The sequence below is a fragment of the Perna viridis genome, chromosome 4, assembly GCF_037379345.1.
Source record: "Perna viridis isolate PV_CMFRI_1.1 ecotype Kerala chromosome 4, ASM3737934v1, whole genome shotgun sequence".
In the NCBI taxonomy this organism is placed as follows: Eukaryota; Metazoa; Mollusca; class Bivalvia; order Mytilida; family Mytilidae; genus Perna; species Perna viridis.
The window spans coordinates 14148720-14171909 of record NC_142448.1 but is presented as its reverse complement, the minus strand read 5'-3'; the positions used below and the strand labels follow the sequence as shown (position 1 = coordinate 14171909).

The window sequence follows — 23190 nt, the reverse complement described above, 5'->3', positions numbered from 1 at the left end:
TACTCCATACCCATTCTATTCCTGAATATTTGCATTGAAGTTAATATTTTCTTTCAATGACAAAGGTTCTGTAAGTGGTTTATTTCATGATTTTCTTGAAATCTTTGAATAGAATTCGATATCTTATCATTTTTCAACCCTTAAAACCACTGATAAAATTGTTAATAATAAATTCCAAATCTCGTAGCCATAAAATAAATGGATGATTCTATCCTTGACAGCTTCCACAGACATGGTTTGAATCGTTTACAGCCCCGCTAGACATGGTGTGAACCTCTAAAAGATTTCCATATCAGCACAATCACAAACACCTTACCTATCTATCATACCTTTAATTAACCAAAAAAGGTATACACTTTACATTTTGAAGAATTTATTTAAATGGTCTGTTATCAAATGAATATCAATCTTCTTAACAGAGATTCTTCTTTTTATCAGCTAAAAAACAAACAACAAAAAGCGACTATTCAATCTGGATAGCCATTTATTAGTTTTCATTCTATGCTTATTTAATGATGTTAAATAAGCAACACAAAAGGACCTAAATCTTTCATAATAGTAGTTAAGCAAGTTGATTAGCTACCGTCAAATGACATTTGACCTCAAAAAGGTGAGGATTAACGTAATATTCAGGTTAAGATAAACATAGAATGATTTATTTTTCAGATACACAGGTATGACATAGACATTAAAGGGCTGTCAAAATGTAAATCTTCAGGTATTATTTCTTTCATAAAAGAAAAATTTTGAAGTGGATTCAAATATCAAATTTTACCATTGCAAAGGTGAGAAACTACTTTCAGCTCCTTGAGACAAGTTATTTTCTATTTCAAAGCACAACCATGAATAACGGCTTGTAATTCTTACAAGTATCAAAGTATATGTTTTTTTTTTAGTCATATGACTATACATATTGTAATAGTTGGAGGGTAAGTGTTCCACACAATGCCTGATATGTCATTCATTAGAGTCAAGTAATACAGTTAAGGCATAGTTCACCTTGAACCATTCTAGAAATTTTTCCCAGGACAAGGAAAGGATCATTAGTTGGAATAGATACCAGAAATTTAACTCACAGTAAAAAGTTCTATAGAAAATAAAATGTTTAATCCCAATTTAATCCCGGTGCATCTGGTCCATGCTCCCAGTTTTTAGTGGAGTCTGAGTTGCTCATTTGCTTTTGTTACTTTGTATGTATGATTTTAGTTACTTTATGTTCTTTGTTGGGTATGTCTGTTTTCCATGTCTGGTCTTTGTCCCTGGATTACATTCTTTTGATTTCTGCTATAATCTTGGTTCCCTTGATTACTCTCTTACAGTCATGGCTGGTTATTATTGTTTTATTGTATCAATAGATCATCATAAAGCAGATTAAACCTTTAGGATTAATTTTGATCCCTTTGCATGAACCATTTAATTACAAATTATATGAAATTAAAAGAAATGTCCTTTTACTAATCTGTAATAAGATTTTGCAGTTTACAAAGGCTGTGACCTTAAACCTGAACTTAAAAGAAATGTAAGCCTAATAGTATACCAGGGTTGGCCAGCTTGATACCTAATACAACATAGAAACCAGACACCTCAACTGTGGCAATAGGCCAACATTCAAATTCTTGTCTGAATAACAATTCTCTCCTACTTACTGGTTACAACTTTTACATTCTACATGATGGTATACATTGTGGTAAAATAATAGTCCTTATCATTGTAAAACTCAACTGTCATGAAATGAAAGAAGCAATCACACTTTCATGTGACTACTGCAATATGCTCTGATGCTAAAAGTGAAGATTTCAAGTAGTCCAAAGCAATAGAGAAGTAAAACTGAAATGTCAGTGAAAAATTGTTTAATACAAAATGAACATTGGAGATAAAAGAATAACTTGTATCAATGGGTTTCATTAATTCCAAATAGATTACAGAAATATAAGAAGGTAAATGTCGAAGTCTGATTTTGAAGGATGTTGCTTTGAAAGTCAAATATGCATGACAAACTAAGGATGTTCACCGACAGAGTGCTTGAATGGAACATAAGTGAAATTATTTTCATTTAAATCACTTTCCTATAACAACTGAGATCACAATACAAAATAGGAGTACATTGTAACTGGTACTGGAAACTGGTACAAAATTATCACCTTGTCATAATTGTTCCTAATTATATAATACCCCATGTAGCTTTTTTATCACCAATATTTTCTATTAGTTTTTTTTTTATTAATGCTCTTGATAACTGACCTATTATCTTTTACATTGATAAGACTATCATGAAATCTTACAAATGTCATAGAACCCACAAAGAATTTCTCAATGAAATTAAATGAGAATTCTATAACAATAGATTTAAATGAAGTCATAAATAATTAGAACTTTTTCATGCTTGTCACAGGTGCAATGTTCTGAAACATAATTGAACTGCACTGGAGAGAATTATACTATTACCATAGATAAAGGTACCCACAAGGTTACCATAGCCTGTCTCTGTATACTAACCTAACCAACAAGATTAATTATTCAAGGAATATCTGGTGTTTAATAGTTTTCCTGTAAAAATTTAATGTGGTGGGATTTTTGTGACAGTTGTTAGAGAAAGAATTAATCAATAAAACTCAGGTGTTAACTGTGTTACCTGCTTGTTAATTTCAGATCATTACAGCTTTTAATAAGCTAACTAGTCTAAATAATTGTCATGCAAGGATCATAAAATTTCACACAAAAATGACTTGTATAACATTTGTAGAGTAAACTATTTGTCTAACTTAGTTTGAATACAAGAAAGGTTTTCAAGATTTCTTTATAGCAGAAAGTTTTTTTTGTATTATGTTTTCATCATGACATTAATATCAAATTCTACTTGTTTTTGTACACTAATAAAATGGGTTAATGTTTGAAATTGTAAACCATTAATTTTTTTATCTGTTAATTTCAAAACGAAGCCTACGAAAGGTTTTTCCAATTCCTAATTATGTGAAAATGGAAATAACCTCTAAGGCCTTTTAGGAGTTTGCAATGAAAACATTGAAATTTTCTCATAGGTAAATATCATTGGATAGTGCTGTACTTAGAATTAAAATTTTTTACCAACTCATGGTGAATTTGGATGAAAGTACAAAAATGTTTACCACTAATATCCATGATTTTCTGTCATGTTTCACTGATATTATTACCACCATAGGCAATGTTTAGAGATGACACACCTTCATAATTAGACAATTTACGTGCATAAACACTTTTCACATTTATTTGCACTAATAAGTCTGAGTAATTCTTCAAATGCAGGAGTCCTTACAAGGGCAGTTACTACAAATTTGAATAATCAATTCCTTTTTTCACTTGAAATCAATTGCTGCAGTTAGCCTGAAACACATCCTTATCAGAACACAATCTATCTTATTTTTTTATTTCAGGCTTTGATCATCAATTATGGATTGTCTGACACTGTTACAATATCTTTTTTTTTTATTTTGAATTTAATCAAGGTATTTCATTCAAAGTATCATATTCATTCCAGGTCACCAAAAACTTTATAAAATAGGATGCTGTAAAGGCATTTCACTAAATTCCACATTTATGGAACTCAAATGTTCTTTTATTTCATAGGTATATAGATAGTAAAGGTCTATCTACTACCGAATTCTTCAAACTTTAACACATAAAACACCTCAAATTACTGTCAGTGTGATATAGGGTATTTGTGTTTTGCTTAATTTATTAATTTCATAATGCTAATTTTCACTGATTCTGTTAAGTGAGCATATTCATGGGTATCAATCATTGAGGACTCTTAAAAAAAGGAAATTGATCATATAGTGTTGAAAATGAATTTCACAGGTACTTTTTTCCACACTTTTATGATCACTGAGAAAATGGTGACACCTAGTACATCCTGCAAATAAATACTTTTACAGTATTAGTTATGAAATTTATACAGAATACTGGTATGTTGTTAACAATTCTAATTACATGTAATAGATTTCTCAAAGAATATTTATCAAGGCCATTTTTTATTTTTTTCCCTTTTACAAACACTTTTCAATCCAATATCAATTAAAATTTTTTGACACCAAATATTCATCTCTAAAAAAATTAGTTGTTAAATTCAGAGACATGTGCATTTAGGATCCAAGCACGGTATGTAAACAGATGTCTCAAGACTTCACTTGAAATTGAAAGTCATTAAAATGTAAATAATGTTAAATCTTCCTGTCTATACACCTTTCAATCATCAAGTTTTCTCACTTCTGTTTATCTCAGGTATTCCATGACATAATCACTTCCATAATTTAACACGAATGAATACCCCCGAATATAAAATACTAATCCTCATTTTCCTAACTTAAATCTGTTAAACGGAAAGTACTTTTAATAAAATATCAAGTATACAACACAGATGGTTTGAAGATAAAATTATTTAAATCTAAGATAATTGAAAAACAAGACAATGGAACTAATATAATTTTCTTAAACTAAACAGTTAGTTTAAATATTATACTTCAAAGATCTGCAATATGAAACGTAACAGAGTAACTTTAAATGACCAATGAAGCAATCAACAATATGAACTTCTACGTAGCTTTACCTATAGATCAATTCATTGGGACAACGGCCTTATGGGTAGTGTGTTGTCATGGCACTAGGTATTGTTGATAGGGTATAACCGGACGTAGAAGTTTTAAAGGTAGATGTAGGGTGTCTGTCATTTGATACAGTTTGAAATTGTAAGTGGTAAGTTAACATTTGTTGTTGTTTTTTACAGGTAGAAGCAGAACAAAGTTTGTTACTAATGAATATCACTTTTAATTGATCAATTGGTCATTTATGCCAAATTGGAGGGCATAAAATAATTCAAAAATCAATTCAGCCTGACATTAACCTTCTAACGGATGGTTCTGATTTTCCAACTCTTTTAACAGGTTAATTGGTCAATTAAGACAATTTTCGTCAATAATGATATTGATTGTCTAGAGAGGTAAACATACTAACCATTATTGAACAAAAGTTGGTGGAAAACTTTTCTAGATAAACGTGAAGTTTAAATATTTGAGCCCCATTATGGAACCTGTGATAGCCTCTGACTTATCCTTTCCCCAATTGTAATCAAATATTGACCTTAAGAAACTTGATCAAACAGTTCAACCATAATTCTGAAACAATTATCACCCAATAAATAGTCCATTTAATCCCAGGTAAAATAATGTGTTTGGCATTGGATACTACTGAATATTACTGTTATCTTTAAAAGTTATTTTGGTATCTTCAAGAGGTGACATTATGGCCAATTATCTTTCAATAGATATTTCATATCTCAGAGAGGAGAAAATGTGAGATTTTTAGTACTATAAACTAGCCAAATATGTACAGTTGTCTACTACAATACTATGGACAAGAATTTAGATTGTAGTTTAAGCCGGGCAGCACCACTTAGTGGCCAACTTTTTATTAAATTTTCGAAAATTACCAATTATTCTCTGGAACTGCTTTCCAAAACATCACTTACCCTCATTCTATAGCATATAAATCAAAAATCCATTCATAAATTTCTTTTGGTGCTATTTAAAAAAACAAGGAATGGTTAGGGAAAATAGAAATACTTTTAGTATAAATATCCACATTGCTTTTGTCTGATTCTTTAAATTGAAATTAAATACTTGAACAATGTTAGCAGTGTACAAATATCTGATAAAAACATTTCTTGTCCCATCTCAAATTGAAATGAAGGCATAGTTCATGTTTTGCTGGCACATACATGCTTCCATTTTACACATAAATTGCTAACTACAGAAATCATATGAATCTGTAGGGTTCTGAGCTAAAGAAACTGACTTTTTCAGGTCACTGAGCTTCCAGCTAACACACTCAATACATAGCAATCTTTTATCTTTAAGACTGAGTATATAATGTAGTTTCTTTTACATTTTTAAATGCTTTATAGAGATCATTTGACCAACTGCCAATATCTTATATCAAGAAACTAACGTATGCTTAGATTCAGTACATGATGTATGTTGAAAACTCCCTTTATTTTAAATCCAGCAGTTTTATTTTAAAACCATTTTTGACTAACTTTAATGGAACCATAAATCAACATTTTAAATACAACAATGAGATTCAGAATATCAGAAAAGTCTAAAAGTTTCAATACTTTACCAGTAAATAAAACTTCATTGAAATTGGCCCTGAAATAAGTCTATACAAAGTTTTATATTGGTTTGTTGCACTGAAGAAAGTGTCTATTGACAATGCAATTGTGCCATACCAATATTCATTTAGCTGTAACACCCAAATTTCAGGTTGAGCAATCATGCCATGGGCTAGGTGCGCAGTAATCTTCCTGATTATCAGGTTGAACAGCCAGGCCATGATCTAGATAAGCTGTAACCTACCTGATTATCAGGTTGAGCAGCATGCCATGACCAAGATGAGCTCTAACCTACACAATTATCAGGTTGAGCAGTCATGCCATCAGCTAGATGAGCTGTTACTTGCCTGGGTATCAGGTTGAGCAGCCAGGCCATGAGCTAGATGAGCTGTAAAAGTACTCTTTCCAACACCTCCTTTCCCTGATAATATAATTATCTTGTGCTTCACAGAAGATAATCTATTTTTTATTTCACCAACATCTGCAACAAAAACACATGTAAGATACCTTAAAGACAATGTTCCTATAGAAAATTCTTTGAATCTTTACTAAAGCCTAAAGATAAATCTGTCTGGTTTTGTGCTAATGAGATGATAGATAACACAGTCAGAACTACATTTACTAATCAGCTTGTATGATGTACCATTTACTTTGGCAAATACTATATATTAAAATATTTTACTTTTAATAAACAGCTGCCCTAAAGCAAATGAACAACTGTCCCTCCTTTATGATAGTCAAAGTCCCTTAACTCTGAAATAAAAATAAGAAAATAACTAAAAGTGAAATGGAGTTTCCTTCCGTAAGGACAAAAAAAAACATGGTAAAGAAATTATAATATCTGTAAGTATTTGTGTTTTGTTACAAACTGTGGACAGACTGAGACACAAAGGGAAATACATCAGCAAAAATGTACAAATTTATTAAACTGATGAGAACAAATGATGGAAAAGAAAGAACTGTGTAATTTTGGCACTGGTAAATTTATTTACAGACCTCTTAGAATCATTTTATTAAATTAGCCTTATTAATGTATAATTTCAACAAACACTATCTGTTATTCTGTGGCAAAATTTGGGTTTATACATTTAAATCTAGTGTTAACATAATTCAAATGAAATGTAAACTTTCAGTTTGTATCGACTTTGGCAATAAAGATAGAAATAAAAACAAAAAAAATGTATAAAACATTCAGCTACTACATGTTGGTTTGTCCAAATTCTATACCTTCTGAATTGCCTATTGAATAACAACTTTATATGATATTTTCTGTACACAAAAATGGTTTTATCACATTTTGATATATTCCAGCATAATAGGACTTTTTCTTGACAAAGTTTGTAAGGCTTATGGATAAACTTGCAAAATCACCCAAAACATGCTTCTATGATATGCATCAATCCAAATACACGATACAGAAGGAATGGATGTGACATGATAGATCAATATGGAAATTACTCAGTATCAAAAGATCAACTTCCCAGGACTCAAAAATGTAAAATCTAAATTTTATCAAAATAGAAAGAGAGTTAACATAAATAGAAATACAATTCACAAAAATTTCATAGAAATATGTGGAATACTATTTGAGTTGTTGTACTACATACTAACTGTAGGAGAAAACACTCAATTTTGATGATATTAAGTCCCATAGCATGAAAAATATAAAATTTTAAACCTTATAAAAATTTTAAAAAATAGCTCACATCAATAGAAACTAATAATTTGAGATTGGTGAAAACTGGTCTAAGATTTTGGAGGAATAGATTACTCTTTTTTGAGTGAAAAAAGCCAAGTTAGTAACTCAAAAACAAATTAAAATTGGAAATTTATAAAAATTGAAAAAGAGCTCATCAAAGAGAGGAAAAATTACAGAAGTTTCATAAAAATTGGTGGAAGCATTTTTAATTACTGTGCAATGTGTGATGACAGGTGGACAAAGAACAGTATGCCATAATACTTCCCTTCTAGGAAGATAGGCTAGGCATATTTAAAGAGAAGCATAATTATTGCATTTCACAGAAAATATAAATTTACAGGTCTCAGTCACAAATTTGATCCTTTTTTATTGAGTACTGACCTTTATCTGGGCCTTTAGGTTGACTACTGGCACAAATTGACTGATTTGGACACCCAGCACAAGCTTCAACTTTACCAGCTGATACACTTTGTGTTCCTGGACAATCTACAGACAAATTTACAAGTAAAATGACATCAAAATTTAAATTATTGGCTACTACATGAGTTGATATTTTCCATTGACATTTGTATCATCTGCAAGTTTGATTTAAGAAGAAAACTTGTCAACAAAATTCAATATACGTATGTAAAAGTCATAACATGTCATCAGAGTAAAATTACTCATACTATACTTAAAAGGGAATTATTATATTACAATTTGAAATAAGCTACACTCAAGCACTTTAGGGGAAATTAATAAGCATGCAATATAGTTTAGTGATTAGTGACATGAGAATTTTGATGAGATATAAAAATAGACTTGTTTCAAAGCCCAAGAAAACAGTTTCTCTTCGACAGTGTAATTCACAAAGCAATTTTGTGTTAAAATTTTATCGACGTGCCAAAACAAAATCATTTCAGTGATTATAACAGACCAATGTTAATTCTGTAAGAATTCTAATAACTAAGTCAAATGACTGAAATTCACGTTTCCATTTAATTTCTGACAGACAAATGTAGGAAAAAATAACATAAGCTCGAATAATATAAAATAAAAACGAGTATATCAAATTAATAGACTGTAACAATATAACAATGTCTACAATTCTAAATCAATAAACACTACTGTCAAACTCTAATGAGAACAACTGCATGATAATTCAACTCACGTTGGGGTGCATCCGCTGGAACGTCCGCCATATTGTTTATAGATTATCGCCCTTGGTTTTGGTAACGCCCACAACTACAGGTGCATTTCGGGAAGTTTAAATATGTTGTGAGGCGCAAAATTTCAAAAGCAAAAAACTAATTTTCAAGATGATATCTGCTATTTTGCCAAGTGGCCACAGATGTCAGTGTGCAAAACTGTACACAGACTGTGGTAAGTCCATCCTTTCTTTCTTTAAAAATACTTTTGGGTGGTTGATATGTTACTATTTATTGTTTTCAGGAGGACGGGAAAAAATGCGTGGGGGAAAAGGGGGGAGGGTGTGGCATAGGACAAGATCCGATTTAATAACTTTTTTGGTCTTCACATTGAAATATAGAATTCAAGGATTTTATGCAGTTTCAATAACTATTTAGTAAAAATCTGGTGAATAATATGGTACTGCATGACAGGCAGTGACATTATTTAATATTATTATGTATTGCATACCGACTCTAATTTCTAAATAAAACTTATTCATTTATTATTTATTTGTTACACAGTTCGTCAAATTAATGAAACTTGATTAGTTATGTTTTTTTTTATTCTAAATATACCCACTATGGGATCTAATATAACATATTTTTAACGAAATGATTACGAATTAGTTTAATAATTCAATTGATATTTGGTATTGAACTAAAATAAATCTGAAGACGCAAAATTGCTAGTCCTATGCTAGTACTAAGCGCCTTCTTGAAAGTATGTATAAATTTATATATGATTGGAAGAATACCAGTACTTTTTGTATTTACTACGTGAGATTGACAGTCGAAGGTAAGCAGCAGTGTCGGAGATTTTGAAAAGGAGTAGTCCTGAAAAAGGGAGTTCAGGGCAATATTTGCTCAATAATGCCAATTTTTGCGCGAAATTAACATTATCCAACAAAGATGGGGCCTGCAAACCCCCCCCCTTTCCCCACCCACCGGTTCCTCACTGGACAGTTTCTCTTTCCACTTTCTCTATCTTGTATTTCATCTTCATACGTAAAATTGGAAAAAGCAAAAAGACTGATATCCAACCAAGTCGATTACTAATACCGAATAAATAATATCAGAACTCATTGTGACAATAATTGTTAAATGGAATAACAATGAGGCATAATTGATTGTGTACAACACGTAATAAGCCGTAACTATTTAAAATATATATGACCAGTCACGAAACATGATATTTTAAACATACATGATATGATTACGACACATTATTAACAGCATATGGATTTATATGACATTAATATCTGGCCCTTGTCGCTTGTATTTCATGCTCTATTCAAGCGTATTTCGATCGATAGTGCACCAGAGCACTTTTCCTTCCCCGTTGCTTGGTGTCTCTAAGCAGCGGTCGGATCGTAAACATTGACTATTTCTAATTTGTATGTGGCCATTTAAATAGAACGAGGATTAACAATCATTGAAATTTATCATACTTAATATCTTGTAATATTCGTTGGGTGTCTGGACTGTTTCACATCAGGTATTTGTTAATTAACATTTCGTTTGATAAAAAATGTTTTTTTTATTAACTTTGAAATACATTTGTAGAGGTATACAAGAAAAGAAGATTTCAAATTACACGTATAACTTATCGATATTTATAGAATTACGTATATCTTTTTTTTCAAAACTCACTTGAGAACAATTTGAAGTTACTTAGCTACTCCAGCAGTAATCGTAATGTTAAGTTTTATATTACCATTTACTAAACTTTTTATTTTTACGTTATAAATTATTGCAAAAATTATATTTCTCTTGATCAAAACCTGCATTTTGGTTTTTAGTTTATGATAGAAACAGCATTTTTATATTTACCTGATATATACACTGTGGTGCTTTTGGTTGCTACATACGACCAAGGGAAATATTACAGCATATACAATGTCTTATATATATCAACACAGGGTAAATGATATATTTGCTTACAAATTTTATGATATTGGGTTATTTTATTGGAATGTATTGAATGGACATTCCCAACCCACTATTTTTTTTCTATGGCATCCACTTTATAACTTTTGTTCTTTTTTTTTCTTGAACAGAAGCCGAGCCTTCATTTCCACCACCCAAGATGGAATACTTGGGCCATACCCAAACTGCCACATATATGACCGGGCCAAGGCTTGGAGGAAGCAATACACAGTCATTTCTGCCTAATATAAGTACCATGCAGGGTTCATATAAGGCAACTGACACTTATCCTGCCCCTTCACCCCTCAGGCGATCCCTAACTACCCTTCCATGGAGACCTAGCACATACTACCAAACCGCACGTGTAAATCCTAGTTCAGCCTTAGTTAGAAGCGTACCAGAACCGTTTTCCGCCAGGAACCAGCTATCTGAATTAGACAATGTTAAAGTTCCATCTGTATTTGCTGCTGCTAGAAACTCATTGTACACACGATTCACACCAAATGATTGGCAGAGTTCAAATCAAAGTAATTATTTAGTATCTGATAAAACAAGAAGTGCAGCGGAACGTCTCCGATTCGACACCGTTCGTCTTTGTCGTGAAACCGACGACAAGACTAAGAGAACACAGAGCGATGTCGGAAAACGTCTCGGAGAAAGAATCGGTGATATTCAGTTCTGGAAAACAGAGGTTAATCATGAAACAGATAACATGGTCACAGAAATTGGCGCCCTTAATGAAGCTAAGAGGATTTTGGAGAAAGCTCTTCAAGAAACCGACAACCCGCTCCATATATCACAGGAATGTCTATACAACAGAGAAAAACGTCAAGGCATTGATCTTGTGCACGATAACCCAGAAAAGGAACTGATTAGGGTGAGTGAGTTTTGGTTGATATATGAGAAATGCATTAATTGTTAAAAGATAAGTTGACTTCAGGTTTTCTTCAGGGACTGCGGGTGACTGATTATTCCTATTGTAACACATATAGTACTAAAGTCAATCGAATTTCATAGACTGTGAAATGAATAATTCTGGAGAGATGTCGTTCTAGTGTTCAAAATGAAAACTTTACGATGGTTGTTCAAAGTTACCATAAAATTAATTCAAGGGTGGAAGTTTAGGAGTAAAGTCCACTTTTACAACAACTACAAAATCAGAGGATTAAAGCAGGAACTTTCTTATATTCACTCCCTGATTTAAGTGACACTTAATTTTCACAAGTTCAATTAAAAAAAGCACTGTCTGATATTATCGATATTGTTTGTCCAATACTTATATTTATTTCACCTTTCTTTAAGTCCAAACAATATGATTTGATTGGTTATATCTTACTTCACGATAAGAAATAGGGTAAGAAATAAAGTAAGCAAATTAGTAATGCCGATTAGATTTGGACTTTATTTTAAATCCCCTTAAGATGTAATTTATAAGTATTTCACTAGGCTTTCATGTCACGTACTTTCACTTGGTACGTCACTTATACATACTATTGTTTATCTGCCTCTGGTTACAGCTTATGCTTATAACGAGTGGATTATAATTGGACGTATTGTATGAAATTATATTATCTTTATCTCTCAATCAGTTAGAAATGTAGACTAGACAAACAAATCATAGTAACTTGCATAAATGAACGACACCTCACATTACAACACTGCCTAGTTACTACTGTAAAACAGTGAAGTTTTAATGTTATTCTATGATATAAATGTTCGTGGTTTTGTAATTACATTCACATATATAAATTTGTAAAGTTAAAACAATAGATTCTTTTACAAAAATAATATTTATCAAACACACAAACACAATGCAAAAATGTCTAATATTACACTCCGTGTGGACTATAATTTGTTCTTACAAGTAGTTACTAAAATTCTAACGTTTATGGTTCTTTTTTTCAGGAAGTAGATATAATTAAGAGATGCCAAGACAAGATGAGAAACACAATTGAACGTGCCAATGTCCAACTTGGGTGAGATTTTTTTCTTTCACTGTTAGATTTTTTCCAAGTAAATAGTGTACTTGTTTTTTTTTCTGTAAGACGTTTTTTTGCGTGTGAAAAAAAATCGGAAAAATGGTGGAAGGTTTTAGATTTCTGGTTCGGATTAATTAAGTGAATATACAACGAATTACAATTGTTCCATTTTTGTGTGCCTGCTGTTTTTTTAATGTTTCTTCATGTGAGAATAACTATGATGATTGATATACTGTGTCTGGTGTTTTAGTCTGAACCGTGCTGCCCAACATGAGCTTGAGAAGGATGAAGGTGATAAATTCAATGCTCTAAACCTTGATACTTCCTGTCACCAGATGAGGAACAACTCTAGAGGATTAGCATTCCACAATGGTGTTAACAGAATTGACAACACGTAAGTTTTTTTTTCGCAAATTAATTGTAAGGCTTACCTTGCAAAATTTCAAATTACGTCATGGGTGTCTTAAAAACGAGTTATTTCGTTCAGGAATACTTTGAATTAATCAAATACACCCAAATCGTGAACTCTTCAATGCCAAGGATTTACACATTTACATCACTTCACCAGATGGTTTCAGTTTACAGTTTCGGACTATATCTATATAGTTAAATTATTAAAGACTAAGATTCCTCAACAGATTGCTTTCTAAATGTTTCTTTCCCTATCGTCGTCCACTATATTTTGAATTATTGTTGCAGCGTTTCTGTACCAGAAACCTGGGCTAAGTTCAGCAATGACAACATCCAGAGATCACAGAGCGAGAGAGCAGCTTCTCGTCAAATGAGAAACGAGATCGAGAGTGTGCTCAACTCATGTGCTAATGAAATGTGGCAAGAATGGAACTCTGTCAATGTAGCCCTATCTCAGAGATGTCAAGAATCCACAGATGCTAGGAACAAATTGCAGACTCACTTGTCTAAGGTATGTATAAATAAAACAAATAAAATATAAAATAAAAATAAAAACACGACATTCCGTTAAAACTATTTATTTAACTGTGAAATATGGAAACGTGCAATATACTTTTATTTAAAAAAAAACTTTAGTTAAAACACAATAAGCATTCGTTAAGAAATAAAATAATTAACTACTAGAATGTACAAAAGGATAACAAGGTCCGAATTTTCCCTTTTTCCCTTGTTTTCGACGATACCACGGCAATGAAGATTTCTTTCCATAGGTACTTCAAGAAATTTTCGATATGGAGAAGAACATTGAGTTGATCAAGAAGGCTATTCAGGACAAGGAACAACCAATGCAAGTCGCCCATACCAGACTTGAAACCAGAACTCACAGACCCAACGTAGAACTGTGCAGAGATCCAGTACAACACAGGTTAGCACCTCTATTTACAATTAGAACTTCTTGGCAATGTACCTGAAAATCTACCCCTTACATTAACTTCAAAAGAACTGGCAACCGGCGCCACTAAATTTAAAAAAAAAACACTTAAGTCCGAGAATATTCGCATGGTAACTCCAGTCACAGTCTTTGAGGATGATGGTGTCAAAACCAGTGAAGAATTTTCTCAGACTTAAGTAATTTTTCAAGTTTTGTGGCGACAGGGCCTGGAGAAATAAGTTGGGAAAAAATACATAGATTCTGATCAAATGAATAAGATATAGTAACCATGAAACGTATTTCCATACAGTGGCGAATCCTGAGAGGGGAAGGACAGGGGTTTGCCATCCACCATTTTGTTGGAAAATTTGTCGCTTTCATGTGAAAAATCGACAAAAAATGCAAATAATGACATAGAACACCCCTTTTCTGTGGAATCTTGGCTGGCACACCTTCTTTTCAAAGTGTCTGGATCCGGCCCTGTCATATCGATCCTGACCTCGACTATACCGAACTGTTCTACTAAAGTGTTAAACAAAATATTTCAGTAGTAAATCAGCAGTAAAAATAAATGTTATCGAAATAAAGCCTGGACTGAAGACATGACCAATAGTGAAAACAACAATTCACACCACTCATTGTTAACAATGCATTTTCTCAATTTGTTTAATAACAATGATGGCATCTCAGTTGTAGTTATTGGGAAAATGACTTTGCTGTATTAACCTTTTTTTTTCTTTTTCAACAGATTGTTTTCTGAAGTAGCAGAAATCACTGAAACTGTTGAGTCTCTCCAGATGAAACTGAGAATGGCTGAAAATGCTCTTCAGGAACTCTTGAAAACCAAGGCCACATTGGAACATGATCTGTCCGTCAAGAACAACAGTATTTTCATCGATAGAGAAAAATGTCTGGGAATGCGTAAAACTTTCCCAATGTCTCCACGTATTGTATCAGTCTAATGAAAAAAAATGAACTCTAAATCAAAATCTGAGAAGAGAAAGAGTAAACTGACTTTTTTAGGAGCCAACAACAATATAAAACCTGTCACTGAGAATCAGTATTATGCCTGGATCATTGTTACTGTGATACCATACTGACTTCTTTATTGGGCAATTTGTTATGTGTATTGTCTGTTGTTATGTTTTCTTTGTTTCTTTTGCATAATAAGGTTTAATTCTTGTTCTTTCCGTCTGTCATACTTTTGCCAGTATCTTTTTATTGATGGTTTTTGCACCTATAAAGCTAAAAATGTATTTTCTAGAGGGAGGTGTATAGGCCCAGCATCAGATGCTTTGTAAATAAGAAAAGCCACAACTGTGATATAAATAGAAATTATTTATTACTAAATATAGTCATGTTACCTGTCAGTATTTGCACCTGTGTGATGAATCAATGTTAATTAAATGCATAGTGCTTTGTTTAATTAAAATTCATCAAATATTTTCTTTTTCTTTATTATTATTATTTATGTTGTCATAAACAATCTAATGTTTGCTCAAAACCGTATTTGTAAAGGTTGAACACTTTGAAAAATAAAATGGATGCTGTGAAAGGTGTGTTCGATTTGTATTTTAAGTTTTTAAATATTGACAATGCTTGCTTGGTTCTTCTCATGCCTTTATCTCCGTATTTTTGACATTTGTCTTTTTTCCTGCCATGCATTGTAAGCAAAGTTATGTCTGCTTAGTTTGTTTTTTAAGCAAGTCACTCGATTTGTGTCGACCAAGAGATGCATTGTCGGATAGAGTTCACACGCGGATAAACTCACAATTAACTGTAAGCTCCAATAGCTCTAACTTACAATGCTTTAAGGTTTGTATAGACGGACTAAGCATTTTAACAATTCAAAAACGCCACAATCCAAAACAAAAAAGTATAAAGAACAACCTCTAGAAAACTTGCATAATATCTCGCCTTGTGTTTATTTTATTTATTTATTTTTTTTTTTTTGGAATGGTGATGTAAGTTCGATAAAGCTCTTTTAATTTTATTTTCCATTCTTTTATCAGGTGAAGTGTAATAGAATTTTTTTTACTGGAAATTTGATTGTAAGTTTGATCTATGCCCATGCCTGCCTATTGGTGGCTAGGGCTAAAACGGATAGGTAGCGATCCTTTTTCAAGTAGAATTACAGCTACCTCTAGCCTTTTATTTAAAAGTTGTGCAAAGAAGCGAAAACTGTTGTCACGTTGTCATTGTCAATAAATTATATCTCAATACGTCTACTATGTGACTCACATTCATCATATCACATTCATCGAATTAATTGGAAATCCAAGTTCGAGTTACGAAATTAAAGTTTTCTTTTAAATCCATCAAAATCAACTTGTGAGATGATGAATACAGTACAAATAAAATCAAACTAAAACTGTTCAGTGCACACAAATGCTGAATTTGAAAAAAAAACAACATATCTCATCAAGGAAAATAACAATAATGTTGCATGTATTATAAAGGTATTCAAACAATTATTCCTGTTGATCCCCCTGATGGCTTACAGATATAAAAAGTCGCTTTCTTTGAGTATTTTGTCTGAAAAAGAAAGATAATATAGTAAAATTAATCATGCAGCGATGTTCATCTTTACCCGATTTCGATTATTTGAGTAAGTCGCATTTTGTAACAATATTCATACAGCATATCGACTTCCATAAGAGGTTTGAATATTAGAAGTTCTCAAGCACGATCAGCAATGATTTATATACAAAGTACACCAACAAAAAATTATTCTCGAAGTGCAATGTTATAGTATTAAAGTATTACAATACAACGTTTTAGTCATTTAAGATGGGTACCTGAATATTGTGTATGACCTGATTAATACATGAAGGTTTGACAAGAGTGACTGTACAACCGCCAAAACCACCACCGGTCATCCTGGATCCGTATACACCCTCAACTTCTAGTGCTGCTATCACCAATTCGTCAAGCTCCGCACATGATACTGCATAATCATCTCTACAAGAATTAGTTTTCTGACATTATGAAAGGTTTTCAAATAAAAATTACCAATTTCAATCTTTTTTCTATAACGGGTATAATTAACACAGAGTGGTGTCAGATTAGTTTCAACATAAGACTCCTTTACATAGGAGGCAGGGGTTAGGGGCCGGCGATTAAGGGCCTCAGATTTTTTTTATGTAATGGCATAAAATTGGACATATTCCAGGAGTTTGGGAACATGATTTCTTGAATTGATGTAAATATATATATTACAAAAGTAATTATTTGTTTTTGTATGTATCATTTGACATTATTCCACATTTTCTTTCTCTATCTTAAATTTCGGCCCTATTGGTCAGATCTTCCTTTACAAAATACATGCAATTTTAATAATCTGGTAGATTTGAAAAATAACAAAGATGTACACACTATACGCTTATTATATTATTGTTATATTCTGCCCCGAAAGTGGATTTTCTTACCACCACCCATATGGCTACAGTCCTTTAATTATTGACTTAAAAGGGTTCCATAATTTTTTCACTGATATTGTTTTGTCTGTAGCTTTGACCATATCATACATTTGGATATAAGGGACCACTCAAATCGACCAGTTTACACTTAGGACACTCCAATTGAAATATCGGAGGACGAAGTGTGATTCATTTTTCCGCTGAACTCCAAAGCCCGAGTTACTGTAATGCTAAATCACCCCCGAACACCAAAATAATCCTTGAAATTGGCACTTGGTTTGCATCTAAAATAATTTTTTTGATTATCCATCTTTTTTGTCAAGCATTCAAAAAGAGTTTAAAGTCTCTAATACACTTCAACTTGACCTGTTGCATTTTACTACTTCTTGAGGAAAGTCATTTCGGGTTGGTAAATCATTCATGTACATCACAGTGGCTTACTCCCTTTATCAAATATACGACACTACTAGTATATAACTATAGGTTACATACTAATGAGGCCGCATATTTGATAGTGGGAGCAAGCCACTGTATGAACATGTACTGGGTTTTCGTAATATTAACAACTACAGCGGTCAAGTTTTTTTTTTTTTTATCAACGACGGTAGCAAACAATTGCCACAGAAAACGGATTTCAGTTTCTCTGGGAATCGATTTTTCAAATGCGCAATTATATTTAGAAGAAAAAAAATTATTGTTGCCGAAATTCTAGGGGAGGCAATTGCCTCAATTGCCCCAATGGTAGTTACGGCCCTGAGAAATCAAACAAGAACACACTACGCCGTCCACTGGTATCGTGTTGAATATCAACATTTGATTTAATCATGAAGTTGTACTGGTAAGCTATTTCCAGACTTGGTGACATCCTATTTGGATTATGAAGGAACAGGTATAGCCCATGACATCTTCTTGTCGGGTAGTGGGATCATAAAATTTTCAATTAAACCTCTTCTGTTTCATGTCTGATATAATGGTTTGAATCAGTTTTTTTTTTCTTAAAAAAAGATAAATTTTAAAGTCATTGCTATTTCTTGGAAACTTTGGAAATTGCTTGTCAATGTCTTCACTTGCAAACCAAGCCCGTCGACAGACCTGAGAGAGTTGTGACTATCTACCATAAGTTGTCCCATTGTTACGACATCGTTCCTTTCAAGAGCTCGGGCTGCCTCTGATGTACGTTTGATCTCTGTTATCACGTGGTGCGCTCTTTTAAAAAGTACAGGGTCTATTCGGTCTTTTTTTGCTGCAAATGAAAAGACTTGTGTCAAATACTTTAAGCTTAGAATCGTATTCAAGAATGATTTAAGATATTGTAAGTATTACAAATATCTATTCACAATTTTGTAAAGACTCATTTTGACATACTTATCCATGTAACTTCACGGCTGGAAGCAAATACGTGTCAAAAAATAAGAATAGTCTTTAAAAGCCTTGATAAAGATAGGTTGGTGTACAGGTAAACTTACAGATAGTATATAGATTGCCAAAGGTCAAGGCTTAGGTTTAGGACAAAACACGCTTAATTAAACCGTGGTTCAAAATAAACATCAGTATTGAAACTCATTAAAAAACCTTGCATACAATAAAAAAGCTAGCATAATCACCTGAAAATTTCCTCATTCAAAGCAATATTGTTCTAACTAGCATACGTATTAAATAAATAGTCAGTTAGAAGTTCTGCAATAATATTACTATTTTATGGAATCCTGAAATATCTTTTTTCATATTTTTTTCAATCATGCACTAGTCTAACTGTGGAGGTCAGAATCTCCTTAAATAATAATAACCAAGTGTGGGTCGAGAAAATTAATTTTGAAAAAGGGGTCAAATCCGGAAAGTTATAAAAGGGGATCAAGACTATAATTTGCCAATTTTTGCCTCAAATTGTCCCTGTATTTGCAATTGGTCCCCCGTTGACATACATAATGGAACTTAACCTTTAAGTTGTTGTAAAGATACATCACGGAGACTACCAACACCCAGGACTGCGGCTACATCTTTGCACTGCTGCGTTCGTGTAGGATATTCAGTATTTATTAGTTCATGGCGAACGTTTGAATTTGTCAATAGCACTATCACCGAAGCTTCTTGTATACGGATTTGAAAACTCTCCAGTGACCTTGAAAACAAAATTTACTGTAGCAGGAAAAAACAAAATCAACTGTGGTAATGGTCTTTACAAGAAATTCGATGCTTTACTGGTTAAATTTGCAAATTGTTTGTTCTTATTTGAAATGAGTATGAGCAGGAAGTTAAAAAAAGATATTTTTTCTTCACCTAATTGCATGTGATTCACTTGTTCATTGGGTCACAGTCATTATGATTTTTGTGACTCTGTAACTCAAACATACAATAGGAGTATATGTTACAGTAGTGATGGTAATTAAGCCAATAGAAACCAAACGTCTCAATGTTCATTTCTCTGAACCCAGTTGTGATATAGATCTCCAAACCTCTATTTTATATTATTTATGATATGAGAAGCATGTTGATATACCTACAATCAAGCAAAAGTGCATGTTTTTTTTGTGCCGTAAATGATATAAACTGATCCATTATTCCGTCCATGAGACCGATATACTCGTGTTCTGCGTCCATACACCTCTTGGCTTTGTCCTTCAAAGATACCCTTCCAGTTTGAATATTGTTAAATTCGTCCAACAAGGTGTATATAGCAACCTGCAGTGATGCAGAACTAGACACACCACCGCCAAACGGGACTGAAGAGACGATTACTACGTCAAAAGGAAACACAGGACCTGAAATAATGAGGAAAGTATGGTATAAAATGTGTTTAACTGTCATTTGCTACATAATACCAGAAACAGCCATGAACCAAAGAGTATGGCCTCTTAAAACAATTTACCTGCAGTGGTTATTGTAATACTACTGATGTCGGGACTGAAGTAAAAAAATCTATTTTTAAAGAGGTGTAGGTCAGAATATTTATTTTCAAAACCTGCCAGTCCCACCCCTCAGAGTTAAATGGTTTTCTACTCACAGTTTATAAGGATTATTGATTAGTTTTGTATGGCTGAATAGGGTTAGACCTAGTGCCAGAAAATGGTGGCTTCTTCTCAACCATCCGAGAGAGATTCATTTCAGTGGACGTTTCTCGTTATTTACCACAATCTACTATAAGTACTAAGACACGCATACACATGTATGTGCACTCTACACGTTGACGTACTCCCAAACAGTTGGAGCGGTGACCCACGTGGGGTCTGGGAGTAGGCCAGAGCGTCAACACAGCAGCCCAGCCGCTAGTAGGACATACTCTGACTGAATTCTTCGGTCAGGTATCCCGAAGGCTGGGCTCCGCTACCTTCTACTACTAACCGGCATTACAAACAGATTCCCCGTAAGGGGCGGTCGTGCGAGACCCGTAAGGACAGTCAAGACCGTAAAAAAAACCCAATCATCATCCCACATGTATGCTACCGCCTTTTTAAAACTCTATTAAGAATTTGTATTAATCTTACAGCTTCAGTGGTAACAGCCAGAAAAGCATTGGTTATTACCGTGGTAATGCTGAACAACGCCTATAACATAGTTCGACCAATGTATAGGACTTGTTGGAAGTCGTTGATCTTTTCTGGGTGCTAGAAACTCCACGTAGGTTTCATCTCCGATATCTGCGAGAGTTAACAATCTACAAGATGTGTTACTAGTTCTTCTTCCGACGACGACAGTCGCCATCTGAAGTGCCTACAATATAAATATTCTTCTATTTTCAAGTGTAACAATTTCTAAGTTTCGTTTTATGTATTTCTTTATTTCATCTTTGAAACAGATATCACACACAGCGTGTATCAAATATCATCCGACGGCACTATACTGAACCCAAACATTATTACACAGTTCACATCCACACCAGCAATAACTGGAATAAACACCAAACTCCTGTTACCAACACAAAGATCACTAGGGTAAAGTGGATGACCATAATGGCCGTTACAGTCACCCGCTTTACCCCTGTGATCTTTATGTGTGTGTGTGTATTGAATCACCAAAAACTCTACCACTTAATATTCTCATATCATTTGATATGAATAAAAGATTACCTCTTATGTCTATTTTCTATCAAAGCTGTTTTTCATTTCTATTATATTCAAAACAGTTCAGATCTCACATAGAATTATAATATGAAAATAGAAATTGTATGCCACACATACACTCCCAGTCGTATGCAAGCCAACAATATCAATATTCCTTACCGCACGCGGCAGCCATAGATATACATTATCATGATGTTTCTGCATTACTTAACACGAGGGAACTTTTCTGTCCGGTTGTTATATTTAGGACTTTTTCCCAGGGAAACATCAGGAAAGTCTTCAAGTCAAATATGGATCGCCAAATCCATTGATTCAACGTTAACGTGCTAAATAGTTTAAGGTGTATTTTTTTTCAGTATTTTGTACAAAACACTGCTTGTAGCAGAAGCCATTTGGAAGTAATTTATTAAGTACATCAGTTTTAACATTATTCAGTGAAATCTTGTGCAATTCAACGTTAATCATTATGGTAAAGTGCAAACTCTCATTACGAAATATTTCTCATGTTACGGACATCTCTTGTCGCATGTTACGGTCATCCTTAGAAAAAGAAGACCGATTCTTCGTTATGGTCATCCCGCCGTTACTTTTAACAAGGAATTAAATATATTTGCCTTGTAATTTCTCATTAACCATACGTTTTACCCATGTGCTTCCAGCCTCAAATATCAAGTATTTATGAATTACTACTCGTCATGTTTATTTTGTTGAATAACTTTAAAGCACAACTTTATTAAAGGAAATTATTCTTATCCGAATTTCCATCCTAAATCTTTGGATGACCGTAACGGCCGCTACGGTCACCCGCTTTACCCCAGTGAAAAATGCAAAGAACAAACAAATAAGCTCATTAAAATACAGTACGTCCAAAAACATTTCAGTACGCATGACATTTCTTGGCAGTTAGGTAGTTAATCTGAAATTTCGTGCAGTTGAAGGGGTGTGCAATGTGTGTGTTGTTTTTTTTCGGGGGGGGGGATAAAATATATAAGACAGATCTCTGAAGCCTCAAAATTTGAAAATAGTGATTTGAGATTTTTTGAAACACATACTAAATGGTGTTTCTGGTTGTGCAGTAGTCATTTTCAGTGTAACAAACCATTGGTAGCACGAATCCGTCGTTATAGTCAGTATGTTCTCCGATCAGGTTCACACGTCCAGGTGCGTATGCTGCTTTTTCTGGTTCAACATCAAATTGCCTCACAAATGCTTCCCTAGCAGTGGATAACAACTCAGAAACTTCTGGTATAAATGTAGCCATTACATTATATATATTCAAATTTGTAAGATATTTCTCTTTATCTAATAGGGGTCACACAGTGGAGGTCAAGTCGAGGGATATCAGGATACATGTAAAAAGGTATACTGTGCCGACAAGATAGAATTTCATGTTTAAGACTTCCGTATAGTTATAAAACTCGTCTGAATTGAGGATATACATTCAAAAATATGTTTG

The 23190-nt window shown here is 33.1% G+C and overlaps 4 protein-coding genes across 9 annotated transcripts in view; 2 read left to right on the top strand and 2 right to left on the bottom strand.

The window, feature by feature from the left end:
- Window positions 1-9068, bottom strand: part of LOC148618967 (cytosolic Fe-S cluster assembly factor NUBP1 homolog) — a 27037-nt gene extending 17969 nt beyond the window's left edge. Inside the window, exons 1-3 of the mRNA XM_088578411.1 lie at window positions 8992-9068; window positions 8223-8327; window positions 6490-6623 (exon numbers count right to left, since the gene is read on the bottom strand). Coding sequence (XP_088434537.1) covers window positions 6490-6623; window positions 8223-8327; window positions 8992-9022 — 270 coding nt within the window. The 5' untranslated portion in view covers window positions 9023-9068. The remainder of the gene's footprint in view (window positions 1-6489; window positions 6624-8222; window positions 8328-8991) is intronic.
- On the top strand, window positions 4571-15812 carry LOC148618966 (tektin-3-like). Of its 4 annotated transcripts, none has more exons than XM_088578405.1 (7): window positions 4571-4721; window positions 11068-11813; window positions 12842-12912; window positions 13166-13309; window positions 13615-13837; window positions 14097-14251; window positions 15006-15812. In XM_088578405.1, the coding sequence occupies exons 2-7, from the start codon at window positions 11097-11099 to the stop codon at window positions 15217-15219; spliced, it is 1524 nt and encodes a 507-aa protein (XP_088434531.1). In that variant the 5' UTR covers window positions 4571-4721; window positions 11068-11096; the 3' UTR covers window positions 15220-15812. The 4 variants fall into 4 exon arrangements, with proteins under 4 accessions (XP_088434531.1, XP_088434530.1, XP_088434529.1 ...); XM_088578404.1 differs by having other exon boundaries at window positions 4584-4728; XM_088578403.1 differs by lacking the exon at window positions 4571-4721 and adding an exon at window positions 9050-9203.
- LOC148618965 (galactokinase-like) lies at window positions 15387-23040 on the bottom strand. Of its 2 annotated transcripts, none has more exons than XM_088578409.1 (7): window positions 22834-23040; window positions 21198-21384; window positions 20174-20435; window positions 19614-19795; window positions 18769-18919; window positions 17056-17218; window positions 15387-16792 (listed from the first exon to the last, which is right to left on the bottom strand). In XM_088578409.1, the coding sequence occupies exons 1-7, from the start codon at window positions 22993-22995 to the stop codon at window positions 16721-16723; spliced, it is 1179 nt and encodes a 392-aa protein (XP_088434535.1). In that variant the 5' UTR covers window positions 22996-23040; the 3' UTR covers window positions 15387-16720. The 2 variants fall into 2 exon arrangements, with proteins under 2 accessions (XP_088434535.1, XP_088434536.1); XM_088578410.1 differs by having other exon boundaries at window positions 22787-22883.
- Window positions 23032-23190, top strand: part of LOC148618962 (peroxiredoxin-like 2A) — a 35545-nt gene continuing 35386 nt past the window's right edge. Inside the window, exon 1 of one of the 2 annotated variants that reach the window (XM_088578412.1) lies at window positions 23032-23190. The gene's annotated coding sequence lies outside the window, so the exon portion shown is untranslated. The other variant, XM_088578414.1, reaches the window with a different exon arrangement.